This window comes from Geotrypetes seraphini, chromosome 16 (genome assembly GCF_902459505.1).
Source record: "Geotrypetes seraphini chromosome 16, aGeoSer1.1, whole genome shotgun sequence".
Taxonomy (NCBI): Eukaryota; Metazoa; Chordata; class Amphibia; order Gymnophiona; family Dermophiidae; genus Geotrypetes; species Geotrypetes seraphini.
The window spans coordinates 45,413,885-45,438,242 of record NC_047099.1 but is presented as its reverse complement, the minus strand read 5'-3'; the positions used below and the strand labels follow the sequence as shown (position 1 = coordinate 45,438,242).

Here is a 24,358-nt window from a genome sequence, read left to right as displayed (position 1 = left end):
CCCACACACACACACACACTGCCAGTCACTCTCCAGCTCTGCAGAGACACATGACCCCCCCCACACACACACACACTGCCAGTCACTCTCCAGCTCTGCAGAGACACATGACCCCCCCCACACACACACACACTGCCAGTCACTCTCCAGCTCTGCAGAGACACATGACCCCCCACACACACATACACACTGCCAGTCGCTCTGCAGATCACCCGTGGGTCCCAGATCTATTTCTGCAGCTTCCATTTTTAGGTTTGTCTTTGCAAAAGTACATAATAATAATAACTTTATTCTTGTATACCGCATTACCATGGAAGTTCTATGCGGTTAACAGATGAAGAGACTGTACATTTACAGCGAAGTTACATTTTCAGTAATGTTACATTTTAGACGATAAATTGAAGTTATTTTTGCAGTTAGGTTACATATACAGAGTAGTTACATTTGCTGTAAGTTACGTACAGCGGTGTTACAAATAGCAGTGTTACATACGGCGTTGATGAGTCTGGGGGTGAGTCGAGGTCAGAGGAGGAGGCAAGGAAGAGGGTGGATAAATCAGAGGAATTTGTCAAAATGGTAGGTTTTGATTAACTTCCTGAATGTTTGGTGGGGGGGGAATTGGAGATGAGAGTTGAGAGGCTTTTGTTCCATTTGCCCGCTTGGAATGCTAGGGATCTATCGAGGAATTTCTTGTAGAGGCAACCCTTCAGGGAGGGAAAGGAAAACAGGTGGTAGGTGTTTCGAGTACGAGAGGGGCCTGCAATTTCAAGGTGCTCAGATAGGTAAATTGGTGAAGAGCCTGCTAAGGTTTTGAAACAGAGACAAGCGAATTTAAAGATGATTCTTGCCTCCACCGGCAGCCAGTGGAGTTTAGTGTAATAGGGGCTAACGTGGTCATATTTTTTGAGGCCGAAGATGAGGCGGACAGCAGCATTTTGAACTATTCTTAAACGTTTGATGGTGTTTTTATAGGCTCCCAGGTATATGATATTACAATAGTCCAGTATGCTTAAGACCAGTAGACGGAAGGAGAGGTGGTCGAAGTGGCGTTTGATGGTGCAAAGTTTCCAGAGGGAGCAGAAGCATTTTTTGACCTGGGCACTGGTATGATCTTCGAAGGTCAAGCATCTATCTAGGATGACTCCAAGTATTTTTATGGTGGGGTTGATAGGGTAGTTTCAGGGAAGTGTTTGTTAGTTTATGGGTAGGGCTTGCCAGGAAGATTTTGGTTTTTTCGGTGTTCAATTTTAATTTTAATTGTGAGGTCCATAGTTCTAATTTGGTGAGGATAGAAGAGGTGAGTTGTTCCGTCTGTTGAGTGAATGAAGTTAGGGGGATGATAATGGTGATGTCATCAGCGTATATGAATGATTGAAGGTTTAAGTCGGCTAGTGTCCGTGCCAGAGGGGCCAAGTAAATGTTGAAAAGGGAGGGGGATAGGGGGGAGCCTTGTGGGACTCCGCAGGAATTACGCCAATGATGGGAGAAGGTTCCATTGCTGTGGACCTGGTAAGTATGGTTAGTTAGGAAGCTTGAGAACCAGTTTAGTACTTGGCCGGTAATGCCAATGGAGTCAAGGCAGCAGAGCATGATATCATGGTCGACCAGATCGAAAGCGCTGCTTAGGTCGAATTGGAGTACTAGGGCGCTTTTGCCCAATGAGAACAGGTGGAGGAGGTAATTGGTTAGAGCAGCTAAGACCGTTTCTATGCTGTGGATTGGGAATCGTGAAGAATGTTGAACTTTTCTAGATAGTTCATGAGGTCATGGTTAATAAGGCCTTCCATGAGTTTTTGGAAGAGTGGTATGTTGGCGATGAATCACAAGAGGTTTTGGTTATCCTAAAAACCCAATTTCTTAAGGAGAATGAAGCAGTGCTATGCATAAAACAATTAAGGAGCATACTTGAAGCTTTCTGTACGTCATAAGCAGGATTTTAACCTGTAACTTGTTCAGAACACTTTCTTAATGAGCTCTTGGGAGCCCTCTGGTGGTGTTATGTCACACTGGCCAGAGCTGCTCCATATGAACAGTTTGGAAATAGGGACATAGTTTCACTCACAAATTAATAAATATATGTTATAAGGAAGGAGAAGATCTGGCCACCTTTCACTCTGCTGTAGTCACACATTTCCGGCTGTCTTGGTACATATGAAAAAGGGATGGGGATTTGTATACCGCCTTTTCATACTTCCACAACCACACTCAAAGAGATCCTTACTTTGTAGCTGGGGAATGGAGGATTAAATGATTTGCCCGGGGTCACAAGGAGCAGCCCTGGGATTCCATCCCACAACCTCTGGGTGCAGGGGCAGCAGACTGCTGCAGGGCACCCCCAAAATTGCAGGAAATAGAAGACATCAGGGCAGGTAGGAAATAGAAGACGAGCCTCGCGGCTCGAGCTACTTCTCAGAGAAAGTTGCTGAAAGGAAATTTACTGGAAGATGAGGGTTGGACACGAACGTGGGAGGCAAACACAGGACAGAAGGGGGTCAAACGTAGGAGGCAAACGCAGGACACAAAAAGGGAGAGGGAGTGTGTTTTTGAAACAAGGCATGAGCTTGGGAGAGAGGATGGAGGAAGGGAGGGAAAGAGATGCTGAGGTGGGGGAGGGAATGTGTTTTTGGACACAGAAGGCATGAACTTAGGAGAAAGGAAGGGAGGGAAAGATATGGTTGTGTACACGGGGAATGGAAGAAAGGAAAATTTTTGGTCATAGGGAGGGAGTGAGGTACAGATGAGAGGGAAGAGAAAGATGAGAGGGAGAAATATTGTGGTGGAAAGGGAACAGTGGGACAGATTGAAATGGATGCAAGAGGGAGGAATGTTGGACATAGTGGTGAAGGGAATGGAGGGAGAGATGTGGCATGGTGCTGGAGAGGGGTTATAAAAGGAGAAATGTTGGGCATGGGGCTGGTGGGCAGGGTCGAAAGATGAGAAAGGGATAAATGCTGGGCCATGGTAGGAGGAACCAATGGACAGCAACAGAAGCATTTACAGAAGATGGGAAAGCGGAAAAAAGAAACTGGGACCAACTTTATGGAAAAATTAGTCTCCAGCCAACAAAGGTAAAAAATGGAATTTATTGACTAAAATATGTTTGCTTTGGGAAATGTATACAGCAGATGTCTTTGTATTGTGTTCAAAAGAAAAGGAAATGCATTTCTACAGTGTTGAAGTACTTGCTGGCCCTTGCTGTGGCTGGTGGGGATCCCCAAGCACCGCCAGCAGAGGACCTCCTCTAGAGATGGCTAGAACTCCCCTCCACCAAGCACAGCAGTTGCTGGCAGCATCCATGAGCCACTGAGGTGCCAGCATCTGTGACTCAAGGACGCTACTGCTGCCTGCCAAGCTTGGCAAAAGGGACCCCCGGCCAACTGCAAAGGAAGTCCTCAGCTGACAGCTTGGGGGTTCTCATCAGCTGAGTATTTATATTTTATATTTACATTAGAGGCTCTGGTAGAAACCCATTTACAAAGTATGTATTCTTCCCAATTAATATTTCCAAATTAATAAAGTGTCTTTGCTTATTTGTAAATGGGTCTCTACCAGAGTCTTTAATCCAGTAGCATAATTAAATGAAATAACTATTTCTGAAGTTTATAAGGACAGGTGGGGACGGAGAGGATTCCTCAAGGGGATGGGCGGGGACGGAGGGGATTCCTCGCGGGGACGGGTGGGGACGGAGGGATTCCTGGTGGGGACAGGTGGGGACGGAGGGGATTTCTCGCGGGGACGGGTAAGGACGGAGGGGATTTGGGCGGGGACCGGTGGGATTTCTGTCCCCGCGCAACTCTAGTGTAGGCCTGTCAAGCCATTGTGACATCACTGATGAGGTTGGCTCTTAGGCATTGGTGGAATGAGGCATTATGACATCACAATCACAGCTCTGGAATGTTGCTACTCTTTGGGCTTCTGCCTGGTACTTGGGACCTGGGCTCGATGAACCTTCGGTCTGTCTCAGTATGGCAACTCTTATGTTCTTTGTAGGATTAGGTGCTTCTCCTGGAGATGGATCATGTTTGTGCATTTTGATTCCCTGCTAAAGATTGATTCTCATGCCTTTGCATTTCATTATAAGAAAGAAGAACATCTATGTGTCTTCTTGTTTGGTATGAAATATTCCTGTGTCCTTTTTCACTTTGTTGTAGATAAAAAGGCAGAAGGAAAACTACATTCAGTCTTCCTGGAGATCTGCACAAGGTGAGTTTGCTCACTTCTGCCTCCCTTGTTATAAGGCGTATGGGGACAGACTTAAATATCTCAATATATATACTTTGGAGGAAAGGCGGGAAAGGAGAGATAAGATAGAGATGTTTAACTAGCAAATGAGTGACACTCGAGTAATCCTGCTGCCTGACATTCAGTATCTTAGTCCAGGCCTTCTAGCTATCATGAGTGTCATTCAGTGCAATAACTGTGGTGCCCTAGTTCTAAGGGAGACCATCTAGAGGGTTAGAGCTCACCCTATGGTCTCCAGCTCTGCTGTGAAAGAGGAACTCAAATAGGAATTTGCTGCAATTTAAAGGAAATAGAGAAACATGATGGCAGATAAAGGCCAAATGGCCCATCTAGAGCACCCACTATCTCCTCATCTTCCTATTGGCTAAGGCTCTTAACATTTGCATCTCCTCTTCCTATAGGCTAAGGCTCTTTACACCTGCATTGTGAGGTCATAGAGCTTTATGGTTCTAGAAACATGATGGCAAATAAAGGCCAAAGGTCCATCTGCAGCATCCACTATCTCCTCCTCTCCCTATTGGCTAAGGCTCTTAACATTTGCATCTCCTCTCCCTATTGGCTAAGGCTCTTAACATTTGCTTCTCCTCTTCCTATAGGCTAAGGCTCTTTACACCTGCATTGTGAGGTCATAGAGCTTTATAGTTATAGATACATGATGGCAGATAAAGGCCAAATGGCCCATCCACAGCATCCACTATCTCCTCCTCTCCCTACTGGCTAAGGCTCTTAACATTTGCTTCTCCTCTTCCTATAGGCTAAGGCTCTTTACACCTGCATTGTGAGGTCATAGAGCTTTATAGTTATAGATACATGATGGCAGAAAAAGGCCAAATGGCCCATCCAGAGCACCCACTATCTCCTCCTCTCCCTACTGGCTAAGGCTCTTAACATTTGCTTCTCCTCTTCCTATAGGCTAAGGCTCTTTACACCTGCATTGTGAGGTCATAGAGCTTTATGGTTCTAGAAACATGATGGCAGATAAAGGCTAAATGGCCCATCCAGAGCACCCACTATCTCCTCCTCTTCCTATTGGCTAAGGCTCTTAACATTTGCTTCTCCTCTTCCTATAGGCTAAGGCTCTTTACACCTGCATTGTGAGGTCATAGAGCTTTATAGTTATAGATACATGATGGCAGATAAAGGCCAAATGGCCCATCCAGAGCACCCACTATCTCCTCCTCTCCCTACTGGCTAAGGCTCTTAACATTTGCTTCTCCTCTTCCTATAGGCTAAGGCTCTTTACACCTGCATTGTGAGGTCATAGAGCTTTATGGTTCTAGAAACATGATGGCAGATAAAGGCTAAATGGCCCATCCAGAGCACCCACTATCTCCTCCTCTTCCTATTGGCTAAGGCTCTTAACATTTGCTTCTCCTCTTCCTATAGGCTAAGGCTCTTTACACCTGCATTGTGAGGTCATAGAGCTTTATGGTTCTAGAAACATGATGGCAGATAAAGGCTAAATGGCCCATCCAGAGCATCCACTATCTCCTCCTCTCCCTACTGGCTAAGGCTCTTAACATTTGCTTCTCCTCTTCCTATAGGCTAAGGCTCTTTACACCTGCATTGTGAGGTCATAGAGCTTTATGGTTCTAGAAACATGATGGCAGATAAAGGCTAAATGGCCCATCCAGAGCATCCACTATCTCCTCCTCTCCCTACTGGCTAAGGCTCTTAACATTTGCTTCTCCTCTTCCTATAGGCTAAGGCTCTTTACACCTGCATTGTGAGGTCATAGAGCTTTATAGTTATAGATACATGATGGCAGATAAAGGCCAAATGGCCCATCCAGAGCACCCACTATCTCCTCCTCTCCCTACTGGCTAAGGCTCTTAACATTTGCTTCTCCTCTTCCTATAGGCTAAGGCTCTTTACACCTGCATTGTGAGGTCATAGAGCTTTATGGTTCTAGAAACATGATGGCAGATAAAGGCTAAATGGCCCATCCAGAGCACCCACTATCTCCTCCTCTTCCTATTGGCTAAGGCTCTTAACATTTGCTTCTCCTCTTCCTATAGGCTAAGGCTCTTTACACCTGCATTGTGAGGTCATAGAGCTTTATGGTTCTAGAAACATGATGGCAGATAAAGGCTAAATGGCCCATCCAGAGCATCCACTATCTCCTCCTCTCCCTACTGGCTAAGGCTCTTAACATTTGCTTCTCCTCTTCCTATAGGCTAAGGCTCTTTACACCTGCATTGTGAGGTCATAGAGCTTTATAGTTATAGATACATGATGGCAGATAAAGGCCAAATGGCCCATCCAGAGCACCCACTATCTCCTCCTCTCCCTACTGGCTAAGGCTCTTAACATTTGCTTTTCCTCTTCCTATAGGCTAAGGCTCTTTACACCTGCATTGTGAGGTCATAGAGCTTTATGGTTCTAGAAACATGATGGCAGATAAAGGCTAAATGGCCCATCCAGAGCACCCACTATCTCCTCCTCTTCCTATTGGCTAAGGCTCTTAACATTTGCTTCTCCTCTTCCTATAGGCTAAGGCTCTTTACACCTGCATTGTGAGGTCATAGAGCTTTATGGTTCTAGAAACATGATGGCAGATAAAGGCTAAATGGCCCATCCAGAGCATCCACTATCTCCTCCTCTCCCTACTGGCTAAGGCTCTTAACATTTGCTTCTCCTCTTCCTATAGGCTAAGGCTCTTTACACCTGCATTGTGAGGTCATAGAGCTTTATGGTTATAAAAACATGATGGCAAATGGCCCATTCAGTCTGCCCATCTGCAGTAACCATTATCTCTTCCTCTCTGTAAGAGATCCCACATGCCTATCCCAGGCTTTCTTGAATTCAGACACAGTCTCTGTCTCCACCATCTCTTCCGGGAGACTGTTCCACGCATCTACCACCCTTTCTGTAAGAAAGTATATACTCCTGAGCCTATCACCTCTTAACTTCATCATAGAAACATGATGGCAGATAAAGGCCAACTGTTCCATTCAGTCTGCCCATCTGCAGTAACCATTATCTCTTCCTCTCTCTTTAAAAGATCCCACAACTCTGTCCCACAGTTTCCGTCTCCACCACCTCCTCTGGGAGATAATTTATCCCCCCCTCCCCTCTCCTCCCGCCACAGAAAATACAACAACCCACAAACAGATGGGCCAAAGGATAAAGTGAATTGGAAAAAAAAACACCCCACCTGTGCTGAAATTTAAAAAGAAATAGAATATATACAGTGGGCAAGAGGGAGAGAATCAATATACCTAAGACCTAGACTGGTCACTGTGGAAAGAGGGTAAAGGGTCATGGATTTGATAAACTGCCTTTCTGTGAGTACAATCAAAGTAGTTTTTATAAAGTTCTGCGCAGCTTACAATTAAAAAAAAAAAACCTGGACGTACCCAAGATATACAATAATAATGCAATTTCAAATTCATGACAGAGCATGGACAGTAAATTTATTGAACAGGTAAGTTTTCAGGCGTCGTCTAAAAGCTAAATAAACACTAGATGAAAAATAACAAGCCAGTTTATTGTAATGAATGCACTGGTTCCAATGGAGGGTTCTGTCAAAGCATGATACACGCTCTGCTGAATTGCCAGCCTCCTCTCAAGTTTATTAGGGTTTTCTATCCCGCAAATCAAACCAGAAATACAGCTTATGTTCTAAAATAGCAGAGAGGTGCTACGATACCTGATAGCGAGAGGTGGGCGGGGAAGGGATATTAGATCTTACCTGCTAATTGACTTCCCTTTAGTCCCTCTGGACCGGCACGGATGGGCTCCATGCGCTCCCACCGGCAGGCAGAGACCGAGAGCCACTGAGTTTTATATTATATGCAGGAACTTTCTATGGAGGGTTAAGTGATTTGCCCAGGTTCACAAGGAGCTGCAGTGGAAACTGAACCCAGTTCCTCAGCCCAAAACACTAACCATTAGACATTGGGCTTGATGGACCTTTGGTCTGTCCCAGTATGCATTAATGCCTGTCAACTCAAAACAGCTGACATCATGGGTAGGGTTCCCAGATTTCTTCAAGAAAAAGAGAGGACACTCATCTCTTCTCCTTCTCAAAGTCCGGGCCGCATCTGGACGGCTTCCAAGCATGTGACACAATGACGTTGCATGCATGCGTTTTGGAAGTCCACTTTTGTTTTTTCTGTGTGGTTGTTTATTCCCGTGGCAGGTACAATGCCAATCAGTCACAGAGAATAAGATAAACTGAGGCCACCTTACTGGGTAGACTGGATGCCCCACAACGGTCTGCTTATTTTGTTAATATGTATTTGATATAAGACTGTTTACTCTCTGCATCTGATGGGTGAGATTTTTTCTGCTCCTCCTTGTCTAGGTTTCTTGGGGAGGTCGACTCCACTATGACAATCCTGGATATTTCCATGATGACCGGTTTCCAAGCAGACCAAGAGGATCTTGACAGGGTAAAGTGGTATTAACTATTTCATCAAGGTTTTTGTTCTGCATGCTGGGTCATGTGGTTTCTGCTTTTCTTATGGAAATTACAACTACAATTCTCAGCATGCAATGGAGGGTAAGAGGGGCCTGAATGAACTGTTATGGGATGACCTGGGTGAGGTGGGGGTGACAGTCTAGCCCTGCACAGTAAAAGTAACCAAAAACAGAGGCCAAAAACACTGTGTTACTTTGGCCAAAAAGGGACTCTTCGTCAAGTAGGTCTTGAGGGGACCGAGAGGTGCGTTTTCATGTAGTCACAGCTACAGCTGAACATTGCATTGATTTGTTTGCAAGAGACTAGTGACAGGGGACTAACGATCCTTCTTGTGTATGCAGCTGACCAATGGAGTGGACAAATACATTTCCAAATCTGAAACCAACAAAGACAACGTCATCATCTACTTGGACAAGGTGCATTCTCTTTATATTTTGTGCATTGATAAAGAGTTGGGACCTCATCCTCTCCTCTTTTTTCATCTTTTGGACCCCTGTTTTTTTTGTATTTTGGTTTTTTTTTGCAGGTGTCTCACACCGAGGAAGAGTGTCTGAAGTTTAGAGCCCATCAGTTCTTTGAAGTTGGTCTGATTCAGCCAGCAGCTGTCAAGGTCTATGAATATTATCGTTTAGGTAACAGAAAATAGATTTTCATTCACTCCTGAAAGAGACTTCAACTGATCTTAACTGATGAGAACCAAATTCCACTAAGCCACTTGGTAATAAGATAAGGTGATGTCCATGGGTAGTAATATCCCTGGTATTTGCAATCTTTGACTACTGCAATGCAGCCCTCCTGGGTTTACCAAAATATATGATTAGACAGATCCAAGCAGTACAAAACGCTACAGCTAGGTTTCTACTAGTTAAATCGAGACAGATGAGTGCCACCCCACGACCTAAAGAGTTACACTGGCTTCCGATTGAGAGCAGGGTGAAATTCTAAATCCTGTTGCTGACGCACAAAACTGTTCACCTCTTGGAACTGCAATACCTAGCGGCAAGTGGAATGCTCTACCAGAGGAATTAAAGCTAGAAAAGGACACCGGAAAATTCAAGAAAGGGATAAAGACTGTCCTTTTCTCAAACTACTTCCCCTGAAATTATGAAGTTGACAGAGAGGAAACTAGAACTTTCATGGATGCGTGCAAATAGATTTACATTTAGTTGAAATGGCCAACCTCCTTAGGAAGTGTGTAAATTTAGCTGGAATAGTAAACCTAGTAGGACGGTTGATTTGGTATAAACGTGTGCATAGAGAGAACGAGAGGTCACTCTCTAAAGTTAAAAGGGGATAGATTCCGTACAAACTTAAGGAAGAGAGTGGTAGAAAACTGGAACGCTCTTCCGGAGTCTGTCATAGGGGAAAACACCCTCCAGGGATTCAAGACTAAGTTAGACAAGTTCCTGCTGAACCAGAACGTACGCAGATAAGGCTAGACTCAGGGCACTGGTCTTTGACCTAAGGGCCGCCACGGGAGCAGACTGCTGGGCACAATGGACCACTGGTCAGCCCAGCAGCAACAATTCTAATGTTCTTATGTGCCAGTAACGTAAGTAGGATGATTGATTATGGCATAATCTTGCCAGTATTAATAACTCTGTATTGTAACACCTCACAAAAGCTCTTTGTAACTCCTTATGGTAACAACTTTACAGACGCTCATAAGAATAGCCTTACTGGGTCAGACCAGTGGTCCATCAAGCCCAGTAGCCCGTTCTCACAGTGGCCAATCCAGGTCCCTAGTACCTGGCCAAAACCCAAGGAGTAGCAATATTCCATGCTACCGATCCAGGCCAAGCAGTGGCTTCCCCCGTGTCTTTCTCAATAACAGACTATGGACTTTTCCTCCAGGAACTTGTCCAAACCTTTCTTAAAACCAGCTATGCTATCCACTCTTACCACAACCTCTGTCAATATGTTCCAGAGCTTAACTATTCTCTAAGTGAAAAAATATTTCTTCCTATTGGTTTTAAAAGTATTTCCCTATAGCTTCATCGAATGTCCTCTAGCCTTTGTAATTTTTGACGGAGTGAAAAATCGATCCACTTGTACCTATTCTACTCCACTCAGGATTTTGTAGACTTCAATTATATCTCCTCTCAGCCGTTTCTTTTTCCAAGCTGAAGAGCCCTAACCTTTTTAGTCTTTCCTCAAATGAGAGGAGTTCCATCCCCTTTGCCATCTTGGTCGTTCTTCTTTGAACTTTTTCTAACGCCACTATATCTTTCTTGAGATAACGAGACCAGAATTGAACGCAATACTCCAGATGAGGTCGCACCGTGGAGCGATACAGGGGCATTATGACATTCTTAGTCTTGTTAACCATCCCTTTTTTAAATAATTCCTAGCATCCTATTTTCTCATGTAGTGTAGCACCTTTGCAGAGGCTCCTGTAGACCGCTCTGAATTGACTCGTAGCGGTATAGAAGCTCTCAATAAACAAGCAACTCCTCTGGCTGGTTTGATGGGGAGAAACCATGTGTTGCAGCTGTACTTCCCCAATACAAACATGTCGCCAGGATTCCCTACTTACAAAACAGCTGGGTTAGAAACCCAATGGGGGCTGTATTTAGCCAGTTAGTAAGGGGCCACTTTCACATTTGTAGGTCATCTCAACCCTGTCCTGGGGGAACCGCAGCCAGACAGGTTTTTAGGATTTCCCTAATGAATATGCATGAGACATATTTGCATGCCTGTCTCCTCCATTATATTCAAATCTCTCTTCTGCATATTCATTAAGGGTATCCTGAAAACCCAACTGGCTGGGGGCCCTCTAGGACAGGGTTAAGAACCACTGCCTTTGCTGACTAAATCTCCTTTGAAAATGGTCTTTGATATATTTTTAAGCAGGTTTAATGGATGCATCATTGTGTCCCGTGAGGTTGGCTTGGGGGGGGGGGGGGGGTATTCTTAGTTGAATGACACTGCCTGTGGACTTTTGCCTAGCATAAAAGAAATACATGAACTAGATCTGACTTTAAGACCTGTCATGTGTACCCTAACCCTAATGCAGGTAGATTTAAACATGCAGTTATCCAGTATATGGGTATTTGGGCAAAAGCAGGCCTCTGGGAGTCCTTCCTCCTTCTAATGTAGTTAAACATGCATGGGCTTTTAGTTAGATTAGTCCAGGCAGTTTCTGGCCTGTTTTTTGTTGTTTTTTTTACCTGGGTAAATTAACATTTGTATACTGACTGGCTTTTCTTTTTTTTTTAACTTTTTATTTATAGAATTTTCATTCTTTCAATACATGAATCACATATTATAAAATGTATAATAAAATATATATGTATGTACAAATTCATATCATAAATATTCATTCCTTTCCCCTATTAATTGTTTTTCCATTTTTTTTTCATATTAATATCTATATTTCCCACCCTAACCCTATATTACTATTATCAATGTGTTAAGATATCTGATCTCTAGAATAATTAGTCAATGGATCCCATATTTTCTTAAAATTTTTAATATTTCCTTGTTGTAAAGCCAAAATTCCCTTTAAGTTATCAAAAAAAATCTTCTAAGTGAGTTACCAGGTCGACTTTTGGATGTCAGTTATGTCCTCCATGGATAAAAATAACTGTGGGTACATTTCTCCCTTACCACAAAAGAGTAAAATCGCAAGTGGGGAAGAGCCTCAATCAGAAGAAAACGCACGGGATTTCATTTTGAAGTCCTCGTCTAGGATTTTTGATGTGAACTTTCCGCCTGACACATTCCAGCGGCATGTCAATTTTCAAAGTTAGACTCTTTCCGCTGACAGGCCTCAGGAAAGTTTTAAAACTTACTCCCATAATTAAGTGTTTTTCCTTCACACCTCCTCCAGAGGGAGTCTGAATGAAACTCACATTAAATAAGGTGGGGGGAGGGGTAGGTAAGAAGATAAAATAACTGGAATTGGAAAAAAACAAGAGCCTTTTGAGGGCTTTAGCTTGAATTAAATTTACCTTTCTACTGTTTCTTTGCACAGAAAACAGTTGTACAAAGTTTTACCATCCATCTAAAGAAAGTGGACTGCTAAGTAAAATCTGCCAGGGTGACGTATGCCGATGTGCCGAAGGTACAGTATTAAAGATGTTTATTCCTCTCCTCATCTGTCTCCTTCAGCATTTAAATGTCCCTTTGATTCCCTTTCATTTGTATTTAAGTAACCTGCAATTAGGAATAGTCCCTCCCATATCATGCTGTAGTGGATGTCTACCCCATGTGTGACCCAGTGGCATAGCGACATGTTGGCCTGGGCCCGCCCAGTGGCAGCACACATACGATGCAGCTGGTGAAGATCCCTAAGTTAAACCAGCTACAAACTCCCCAAATCTCTCTTGCGGAAAACGTTTTGAGAGCCGACCTTCACTAGCAGCGAGCAGTGTGACGAATGCTGGCCCCACAGCCTTCCTTTTGACGTAACAGGAAGTTGCGCAGAAGGAAGACTGTGGGGTTGGAGCAAGCAGTGTGTATCAGTCATACTGCTTGCTGCCTCAAAGATCGGCTCTCCAAAAGGTACGCTGTGGGGAGCTTGAAACACCAGAGAATCGGAGGGCTAGGGCGGGAGAGGGGCGACTTCAGACACCAGAGTGCCAAGGGGGCCGGATCACCTGGATGGAAGAGGGAGAGATCTGCCCACCCCTGCTGTCACTGCTCTGCACTCCTCCTGGTTCTGCCGTAAGTGTTCTGAATCTCTGAGATTGAAGATGCTAACAGAGAATTATGTTTGTATTATGCAGAAAACTGTTACTTGCAGCAGTCAATTGATAAGGATATTACGCTGGAAAAGCGGATGTCGGCCGCTTGTGAGCCTGGAGTGGACTATGGTAAGTCATTCTAATATTTTTCTGGCTTGAGGCTACACTTTGGACAAGTCCCTGCCCAGCCTCTGGGAATACAGCTGGGTCACTAACCGGTTTTCTCTGTTTTTCAGTGTACAAAGCCAAGCTAACTGCAATTGAGAAATCGCATAACTATGACACCTACCTTATGACAGTTGAGGAAGTTATCAAAAAAGGTGATGATTATTTCTGCATACTGCTCAGACTTTGCCTGTATTTGCATGTTTTACATTAAGTATTTGTATGTTGTGCATTGTTTGTCCATTTTCTGTCCAATGTATATATTTTTAACAATAGTCTGTATATCTATTTATTGTTTGTACATGTAAAAGGCAGGGGTTTTTAAGTGCACGTGTAAATGCACTTTGCTATTGTGTAAGATATTGTATAACTGTAAGAGGTGTTCAGGTAGGCAGGACATGGGCATGTCTCCAAATTATAGAATACGTCATGAGTGTTGTATGTTGATTAGAGCAGTCCCCATTTGCCCCATTTAGATCTAGGTACACCGAGTATTTCTGCTCCCTGCTTCTCCCCAGGGACTAGAGTCGGCACTGAGTATAGCATCCCAGTCGCACTCTCTAGGACCAGCCCGTTTCTGCGCATCTTACACTGACCTTCCCTCTACATTTTAAGACTGAGAACCACTGTTAATATGCTCCAAAAACTGACATTTCTTTAGCACTCTCCAGACCAGTAGAGGTTAATCTTTACGAATGGGTATATATCCAATCATGACCAGCAGGTGGAGACTGAAAACAAAACTGTGGGACAGTATATACTATCCTCCCTTCTCTATTTCCCTCAGTCTTCTTTCAGTCTCCAGCAGGTGTTGATGTGATCTGTACCCATCTCCCTTGGTAGGGCTGTTGGAATTTGTTTAGGGGGTTTCTAGTCCCTGTTTTTGGCCGGACAGAGCTTGGGCGGGCCCTGTTTGGGGGTCCGTCCGACCTCGGGGGTGTCAAACCCGGCGGGTCTCGAGCGGGGTCCCTCCCCCCACTTCCTCCACCTCCCCACATTTTTTTAGAGGAGCCTCAGCAGTAAGCCTTGCCCCCTAAATCAAGCAAGGCATATTGCTTCGAGAGCCTGTGGAGTCTGTTCTGTAAAAAAAAAAAAAAAAAAAAAAATCCTGAGGTAGTGCTGGTCTGGAGGGTTGTTTCCCTTTAAGAAAACTGTATTTTACTGTATTTTTTCATCTAACCGGCACTTTTTTCTAGCTAGGTCGCGTATGGAGCAATTGTGCCCTTCTCCGGGGGAGTGGGACACAATTAGGTCCAGCCGCGAGGCACTCGCGGCCGGCCTGAACTCGGCGGTTTGGGTCGGTGAGGTGGTGGAGCTCCGTCGGCAGCGGCTGCAGGCGCCCAGAGCTCCCCGCCGATGGTGCCTCGTGAGTCGGCTGGGAGCAGTGGGGAAGCCCGGTCTTCCCCAACCGCCCACAGAGGGATTCCCCGAAGGATTCCCTCTCAGCTGATTTTTTGACAGCTGATGCCGACTTGCCTGTTTTAGCGGCTGGGACTGTTCAGCCTTCTCAGCCGCTACAGGCCATGGAGGGAGCATTTTTGGCGGGAACTTCGCCATTTTCTCTGTCTGGCCCCTCCATTTTGTCTGCAACCTCAGGTGACCTTCCCCCTGTATTGCAAACACAGGGGCAGGTTTCAGCAGGGACCCCTGCTGGGGCAGGGAGTCCCTGGGGACCCCCAGGGGTTTTTTGTCCCCAATTTAATTTCTTTCTTTGTGCAGACAATTGGGGGTCCCACGTGCACCTGGGGGGTTTTGGGGGTGGTTTTCCCTCCGCGCCCCCTATGGCTTGCCTCCCTCTTTTCGTTTGGCGTCCCCTCTTTCTCCTCCCTCATCCAAGCGCCCGCGGGGGGGCTTGGATTGCGAATTGGTGGTCGGAGGAGCGTGTTGGCATGGTTGAGGACCTGGCTGCTTTGGCGGGCTTCCAGGATCCTCTAGAGGGGACGCCCGCTGGCAGCGGGGCGGCGGTTTTCCCGTCTTCCAGAGCAGATGCGTCCGTGGTACGCTTTTTATTCAGAGGGATGAGCTTTTAGACCTGATGTAGCAGGTCTCCTTGGTGCTGCATTTTCGAAGTTGCGCCACCGGAGACCCCGCGTATGGGGGCCCCTCTGCTTCAGGGGGGTCTGTCCTGTTTCCCGCTCTTTTCCTGTGCATCAGGATTTTCGGGATTTTGTGTTGGCGCAGTGGCCTATGGGCGCCGTTTCGTTTGGTGTGCGCCTTGGCTCATGGGTATCCCATCCCGGAGGGGGATAGGGCTACCTTACTTACGCCAATGGGGGACGCGGTGGTCTCGGCACTTCCTAAGCGGCATACCGTGCCTGTTATGGACGGATCTGCTCTTAGGGTCTCTGAGGAGCGTACGTTAGAGACACTTCTTAAGTATAATTTTGATGTCTCTGCCTTGGGGGTCCCGGCAGCTATTTGTGTGGGGCTGGTGGCTCGCACCGTGTTTCGGTGGTCTGAGCATGTCCTGGATCGTGAGTCTGATGACTGGTCCTTAGTGGATCTGGAGGTGGTGAAGTTTGAGATGACTGCCTCGTTCCTCTCGGTTGTTCTTTGTGACTTGGTGCTGCTAAGTCTGGGTCTTTTGGTGGCCGCACGCTGTACCTTGTGGTTTCGCGCTTGGTCGGCGGTTGCCGCGTCCAAAACTGAACTTCCCAAAATTTCCCTTTCGGGGGTTGTTTTTTGTTTAGAGAGGACTTAGATCCGGTGGTTCAGACTCTGACGGACCCGGAGGTGCCCCGTCTGCCTGAGGACCGTGCCCGCCCGGCTTCTCGGGTTGGCATTGCCCGGGGGCGTCTGTGGGAATTTCGCAAGTTTCGCCTGGGGCATGGGACTGCTTCTTTCCAGGCTTCCGGTTTTTCCCCGGGGTCGGTTGGCTTAGCGCATGCAGTCTTTTTCAGGGGGCCCGTCGGGGGGCTGGGAGTTTCCCCCCCCCCGGTTTCCCTGCTGCCCGTCCTGCGCGATGTCTCTTTGCCGGCGCCCCCTTTGGTTCCCGGGAGTGCCCGGCTTCGCAACTTGTTTCCAAAGTGGGCCAAGATCACGTCCGATCAGTGGGTCCTGGTGGTGGTGCGGGACGGTTATGTACTTGAATTTTATCCGCTCTCTGCCGGATCATATCTAGCCTTTCCACGTCAGGTGGCATGGGAGACTCTAGCCTTTCGCCAGACCCTTCAGCGCTTGCTAGATCTCTAAGCAGTTGTCCAGTGTCCCCTCAGGAGTGCGGTATCGGCTGGTACGCCATTTCCTTTATGGGGCCCTAAAGGGAGGGGACCTTTCGGCCCATCCTTGGTTTAAACTGAGGTCAACAGGACTCTCAGAATTCCCTTTTATTCGCATGGACACACTGCAGTCTGTCCTTCTGGCGGTTCAGCCGGGGGAGTTCCTGACTTCTCTCGCTCTGGCGGAGGCCTACTTGCCTGTTTCCATTCGGGCCGCTCCTCAGCTCTTTCTTTGCTTGGCGATATTGGGTCTGCACTATCAGTTCTGGGTGCTTCCCTTGGGCCTGGCCACGACTCCCTGGATGTTCGCCACATTGATGGTGGTCGTCACGGTGGCATTGCAGTCAGAGGGCATTCTGGTGCACCCCTTCTGGGATGACTGGTTGTTTCGGGCGAAGTCGTTGCAGGAGAGCGCCCGAGTTACGGCTCGGGTGGTTGAGTTTCTCCGGTCGCTGGGCTGGGTGGTCAACCTTTCCAAGAGTCGGTTGGTCCCCGCTCAGTATCTGGAGTACCTTGGAGTTCTGTTCGACACCTCCTTGGGGAAGGTCTTCCTTCCAGAGGCCCGGGTAAGCAAATTGCAATCTCAGATTCGCCTTCTTTTGGCGTCCCGGTGTCCTCGGGCGCAGGATTTCCTCCAAGTCTTGGGGTCGATGGCAGCGTTCCTGGATGTTGTGTGGTGGGCCCACATGTCTCTTCAGTATGCTCGGCTCCGTAGATGGTCACCCCAGTGGCTCAGTTTGGAGGTCCCTGTCCCTCTGTGAGGCTTGACGCGCTGCAGTCTTCTTTGGTGGCTCCAGACCTCTCATCTGGTCCAGAGGATGAGTCTGGACCTATCGCAGTGGACGGTGCTTCTCTCGGATGCCAATCTCCTCGGTTGGGGGGGCTCAGTGTCTAGGGGCACCTGGTCCATGGAGAAAGCATCCTGGTCAATCAACATGTTGGAGACCAGAGCCGTCCCTCTGGCGCTATTAGCCTTCCGCTCCCGCTTGAGGGGCAAGTCGGTCAGAGTCCGGTCTGACAATGCCACAGCGGTGGCTTATGTCAAAATCGTTGAGGCACCAGGAGCGCTCAGGTGGCGGAGGAGGCGGCTCGGCTCATGCTTTGGGGCAGAGTCACGCCTTCTGGACCTCTCGGCCTCTCACATGGCCGGGGTAGAGGTTGTTCAGGCGAACTTCCTCAGTCACATCTTAGATCACAGAGAGTGGTGTCTCAGCCCTGTGGCTCTTCAGTTGATAATGCCGGCTTGGGGTCAATCCCTGATGGACCTGTCGGCCACGAGTGGCAAGGCCAAGGTGTTCCGCTTCTTCAGTCGTCGCAGGGATGGACTGGCCGAGGGTCTGGATGCTCTGGTTCAACCATGGCCAACAGAGGGGCTGTTGTGCAGGTTCCCTCCGTGGCCATTAGTGGGCAGAGTTCTTCTCCACATTGTTCGCCATCCGGGTCTGGGGGTTCTGGTGGCTCCAGATTGGCCTCGACATCCGTGATACGCAGATCTGGTGACACTCTGGTGGCGGATCCTCTTCCTCTGCCTCCCTTGGACGACCTTCTGACGCAGGGTCCCATTCCCATGTTCGACCCGTCTCCCTTCTGTCTTACGGCTTGGCTTTTGAAAGGGGTCGCCTTGGTAAGAAGGGGTATTCAGATAGGGTGATTTCTACACTCTTGGGGTCCTGGAGGCTTTCTACCTTTCAGGCTTCTGTGTGGATTTGGCACTTCTTTGAGGGGTGGTGCCAGGTGCGGGGAGTGGTCTCTCTTCGCGTTTCTGTGCCTAACTTCTTAGAGTTCTTGCAAGATGGCATGGATAGAGGCCTGGCTTCGGCTTCTCTCCGGGTTCAGCTTGTGGCCTTGTCAGCCTTTCGGGGGTTTGTGACGGGTCAGCGTTTGACAGCCATTCCTGATGTGATTCGCTTTTTGCGGGCGGCCAAGGTGCTCAGGCCTCCCGTGCGGTCCTCTATTCCCTCTTGGAATCTCAGTCTGGTTCTCTCTATTCTGATGCACCCGCCCTTCGAACCGTTGGGCGGCTGCTCTTTGAAGGACCTTCCTCTGAAGACGGTCTTTTTGGTGGACATTTCTTCCACTAGGCGTGTTTCTGAGCTACATGCTTTCTCTTGTAGGGCTCCCTTCTTGGAGTTTTCTAGGGAGCAGGTTGTCTTGAGGCCTGTTCCTTCCTTTTCTGCCAATAGTAGTTTTTCCTTTTCATGTCAATCAATCTGTGGTCCTCCCGGTCTTGGGTAGTTGGGAGGGCTCTTCTGAGCAAAGTCAGCTGAGCATGTTGGATGTTGGTCGGGTCCTTCGCTCTTATGTGCACCGGACCCAGGAGATCAGGAAATAAAATCATCTCTTTGTCCTTCTGACTGGTCCTCTTAGGGGGGCTGGCGCTTCTAGGGCTACTATTGCATGCTAGATCAAGGAGACTTTTGCTTCCGCTTCTCTTCTGGGGAAGCAGCCCGTTCCGGAGTTTCTCAAAGCTCATTCTACTCGGGGTCAGGCGGCTTCTTGGGCTGAGTCGTCGCTTGTGCCTCCAGTGGACATTTGTACGGCTGCGGTTTGGTCTTCCTTGTATTCCTTTGTTAGACTTTTTCGGGTAGATGTTCTGGCGCGTCAGGACGCGGTGTTCGGTGTGTGTGTTCTGGTGTCGGCCCTTCGGGGGTCCCGCCCGTGTGAGGGACTGCTTTGGTACGTCCCATTCGTACAGATTAACCTCTACTGGTCTGGAGAGTGCTAAAGAAGGAGAAATTAGGTTCTTACCTGCTAATTTACTTTCTTTTAGCTTCTCCAGACCAGTAGAGGTCCCCACCCTGTCTATTGTTGTTGTGCTTGGGGCTGTTTCGCGGGCAGTTTTTGTTTTTTTTTGCTGCGGGTTCTAGTATTTTTCTAGGGCCGGGGAGAATTAAAGAACAGCGGCTGTGGCTCGGCTGGCTTAGCTGGCGAGCTGTGGGGACATTTTCCTTCTGGTATTTCTCCTCTGCATTTTCCAACAGCATTTGGGTATGTTATTTGTTACTCCTGTTCGGAGTATTGTTTTCTTTCTGTTTTCCAGTTCTTGGTTCTGCTTGGCTATTCGGCAGACTGATGTAAATAGAGAAGGGAGTATATTATATACTGTCCCACAGTTTTGTTTTCAGTCTCCACCTGCTGGTCATGATTGGATATATACCCATTCGTAAAGATTAACCTCTACTGGTCTGGAGAAGCTAAAAGAAAGTAAATTAGCAGGTAAGAACCTAATTTCTCCTTCTCATGTGTATCCTGACAGGGACTGATGAGAACCCTCTACAAAAGCCTCGACGTTTCATCAGCCACATAAAATGCAGAGATACCCTGAATCTTCAGGTCAACAAAGATTATTTGATCTGGGGCGTAAACAACGACCTATGGGATGTCCAGTCTGAGTAAGTAAAATGTGGCCGATTTCTTCATTAGACAAATAAATGTCAGGCGGCAAAGGAACAGCCTGCAATGGATGCAAAACAGTAGATCCTGATAGCCATTTGTTCTGCCACTTATTTCCGCCCAATGGGATGATCAGTGACACTCAAAAAAGCACACAGACTATATAAAGCCTAAACAATAACACTTTATTACATGCATAGATAAATATAAAAATAGAATAACATCACCGTATTTCCGGACATCACTATCCCTCACAATCTGGAATCCACAGCGATTAAGAACATAAGAACATAAGCAGTGCCTCCGCCGGGTCAGACCACAGGTCCATCCCGCCCAGCAGTCCGCTCCCGCGGCGGCCCAAAACAGGTCAAGACCTGTCTGAATCATCAGAAGGGGCTCCCTTGCCACCTTGGTTTCCCATTTAAGTCCTGCCTTCCTATCGAAGTCCTAGCCCTTCGGTCTTGCACATGCACGACCAGGTTAGTTTATACTCATTACCTGATTTACTTCCTATACTTGTGATAGGAGAGGAGAACCGAACCGGGCTGTCCCTTGGTTGTAACGAAACTGGATTCATTTTCTGTGGGCTGAGTTCGTCTCTTTTATAGAGAAAAACTGCTGCCCTCTTAGTAAGACAGCCGGTTCTGGTCTTTTGTTATCTGTTTTGACAACACCCTGGTCAAAAGAAGTCAAGATAGCAGATACTTGTTTGGTTCCCCTTTTCCTTTTGATGTAACCCAGGAGGTGTGGCAGAGCCCGGTTTCCCATTTGTCTTTACTGATGTTATTACGCATGCAAAGGAAGTCAAGCTGTTAAATAAGCAAGGTTATTGCAGAGACCATCTGGTCTTACTGTTCTGTGGAGATCAAAGAGGTCAGGATCTCAAATACGCAAGGAGGTGTTGCAGTTTTATTGTCTCTTTGATGCTATCCAGTTGTCACTCAAATAAAGGAAGTCAGGATAGGTGTTGCACTGTCTCTTTGATGCTATCAAGAAGGTGTTACAGAGGCCATCTGTCTTTACTATCCTTTTGGTGTGGTCAAGGTAACACTCAGGACAAAAAGGTCAGATAAGCAGACTTGAGGAGACATATCAGTAATATGCTGAACATGTCAGTAATATGCTGAGGTATAACACCATGTGAAACTTCAGACAGTCCTCGGTGCACACGTTTACCCAAAGGACATGATGTACAATCTGGTGGGTGGGGGGTTTAGGATTGCTCTGGGAAGGGTGATCATAATTATCATTAAATGTGAAAGTCCAGTGGGAGACATAAAATATGTTGGAATCCAGTGAGATGAACTGGCATAGATCTCCTTCTTGGGGGGCGTGGCTTGGACGCGAATGCTGACGGTCGGGTGAAGGAGAAGCTCCGTACCAACAAGCTTATTTAACGAAATTTACTACAAAAAAAATAATTTCCCATGATCTTGATGGTGTAATAAATTGAAATCTGTATCCTCAACTGAGACGGAGAGACGTTTGAAGACGAAAAATTAAAAGTGAAAGTGCCGTTTTTTACATCCGGAGAAGCAGGAGATCGACGGAGTTGAAACTGCTGGTGAGCTATCTAACAACAAGGATGAAAATTTATTCTTTATAAATAATAAATGAGGAGGTTGGTGCCTGTCGTCCTGTGGAGATAAGCTGTTTTGAAATAGCTCTCCCCTCCCGGAGATGAAGTAAAGTTTGCTATAAAACCTACTTGGCAACGGTTTTTTTTTTTTACTATTTCCTTGCTGCCAATTTCAAAAATTTGTAAATGACTAATATAAACATAAATACAATATAATATCAATCTCCTCTCCTCTTCTGAAATTGAAAAAGATTCTGATATAAAAGATTGTTGGCTTTTTCTTTCTCTTCAGCGCTTGGGCTGTGAGAAAGATGACAGAATAAAAGACCAACGGTTTCTAACCTGAAAAAAAAATATCGAAGTAATTGAGAAGCGCTGGAAACAAAAAAAAAACATATACTTATACATATACTTCAAATATACTGGAAGGAATACTGCTCTCCTCAGTAAGGGCTGCGATTGGGCTTATAAGAGGAGAGCAAGGAAAAAAAAAAGGATTATTGATTTTTTTTCAGCGCTGAAGTGACTAACGGATTTAACAAAATAAATCTGTAAAAAGATTGACCAGCAATATCTAAAAAATTTAAGGAAAAGAAAGGCTGCTATTATTGAATGTTATTGCCTTCATAGAGGCTGAGATAAGGCTTACTCACAGCAATAGAACTTGAGACAAACAACTGACAGTTGCTCTAAAAATATTGAAATAAAAGTTTTGAACCTGTTCTAATATAAGATTGGGACAGATAATCAAGAAAGGAGAAAAGAAGAAAAAAAAAAAGACTGAAAAAAGAAAAATTTTAAAATATAGAAACAAATCCTGAAAGAAAATCACTCATCATAAATTGAATACTCAAAACAAAAAAAGACAAGCAACATAATATTGAAATATTGAAACTGATACCAAGAGACAGTGAAGATAAGCTGAGATAAAGAGAAGAGAAGAATAACAAAAGATGACATCTAAAAAACAAAACAAATGTGATTCAGAAGCAAGTGGTTCCGGTATTGGTAGCAGCAATAAAAGATCAAAACCAGAGCCAAATAACACACCCTCAAAAGTTCCGTTGCCATCGGATGAAAGCCCCGACGTCATGGAAGAATTGAGACAAATTAAAGAAATAGTATTAGACAGCAATAAAAAACTAAAAAAAGCAATTGAAGATGCTGCAATTCTCACCAAAAGAGTTGATATAGTTGAAAATAAAATAAATGACCTAGAAAACAATACAGAACAACTAAATACAGACATGAGAAAATCTAAAATAATATGGAAAGAAGTTGAAGAAATTAAAAGAGACTTGGAAGATAGTCGAAATCGAGAAAGAAGGAATAATTTAAGGATCATCGGGATTCCGGAGGGGGTAGAAAAAAATGACCCTATAACATTCCTGGAACAATTTCTACCTAAAATACTACCTTTAAAATTCAAATCTGCATTAGAAATAGAAAGAGCACACAGGATACCAACACAGAATAAAAACCTTCAATCAAGACCAAGAACTCTAATATTTAAACTTTTGAGACACCAACAAGCAGTAGAAATCTGCCAGCTAGCAAAGGAAAACAAAAACCTTAAATGCCAGGATGCAAGAATCCACATTGTTCCTGACTTTGCAAAAGAGACTGCACTACGAAGAAAACAATTCCTGGACATGAGACCCCAACTGCGAGCTCTAGGGGCTAGATATGGCCTTCTGTATCCAGCAGTAATGAAAATTACCATTGCTAACAAGACTCAAAATTTTTCAGATCCTACAAAACTTCAAGATTTTCTCGATCAATGTGAACAACCAATGTCCTCTTAAACAAGAACTTATTATCGAATAATATATTTGTGTTTATATTTATAATTATGTTTAAATTAATAAAACATAAAGATTAAATATAGAATACAAATGTAAAGTTCGATACAGAAACAGAACTTTCAACTCCAACTGAAAGGAATTAGAAGAACATGGAACTGTGAATTAAACTGCAGGAATATTCTAAACAACGAGACTGGAAAAAATTCTTAAGTTCATGTTTAAAGATATATACAAAAAACTTACATGTAAAACTCTGAGCCAGGAAACATTCCAAAGATGAGATTGTGGTTTAGTAAAGAAAGGGAATGCTCTTCTGGATATAATAATTTCCTACTCTTTGATTTGATATTCTAAAATGTAACTAATAACTATTTTGAAGAGAAAAGGTTAAAGAAAATCTCCTGAAGGTTGGACTGAGGAGAAATCGGTTCATCCTTTGTGAATACCTTCAAATATATACCTAAGCCTTAAAAATATAAGTTATAATATTTCAATTACAATTATTCATCATTTTGAATTAATTCATATCTAACTGAATTTGTGGTATACATTGTTGTCATATGTAATAATTTCCTTAAAGATAGGGGAAAAAAATATAATTTAAACTTAATATTTAAAAATGAAAACATTTCTAGACACCACTTAGAATTTACTGTTAGAAAACAATTACTTTATTATACAATACAAACCAAAACATAATAATAAACTCAAAAAAAAAATAAATTATACATTGGGAATTTATAATAGAATAAAATAAATTAAAACATCTTTAAAGGGAGAAACATAATTTAAAAAAAAAAAAAATAAAATAAATAATAATGGTAGTAAATAAAGTTATATAT

The 24,358-nt window shown here is 45.1% G+C and overlaps 1 protein-coding gene across 1 annotated transcript in view; it reads left to right on the top strand.

The window, feature by feature from the left end:
• The window catches only part of C3 (complement C3), a 135,095-nt gene that overhangs the window by 99,324 nt on the left and 11,413 nt on the right, over window positions 1-24,358 (top strand). The window contains exons 33-40 of the mRNA XM_033923996.1: window positions 4,152-4,203; window positions 8,552-8,639; window positions 9,010-9,084; window positions 9,195-9,300; window positions 12,645-12,734; window positions 13,399-13,485; window positions 13,593-13,676; window positions 19,996-20,131. Of these exons, the coding sequence (XP_033779887.1) occupies window positions 4,152-4,203; window positions 8,552-8,639; window positions 9,010-9,084; window positions 9,195-9,300; window positions 12,645-12,734; window positions 13,399-13,485; window positions 13,593-13,676; window positions 19,996-20,131 (718 nt within the window). The remainder of the gene's footprint in view (window positions 1-4,151; window positions 4,204-8,551; window positions 8,640-9,009; window positions 9,085-9,194; window positions 9,301-12,644; window positions 12,735-13,398; window positions 13,486-13,592; window positions 13,677-19,995; window positions 20,132-24,358) is intronic.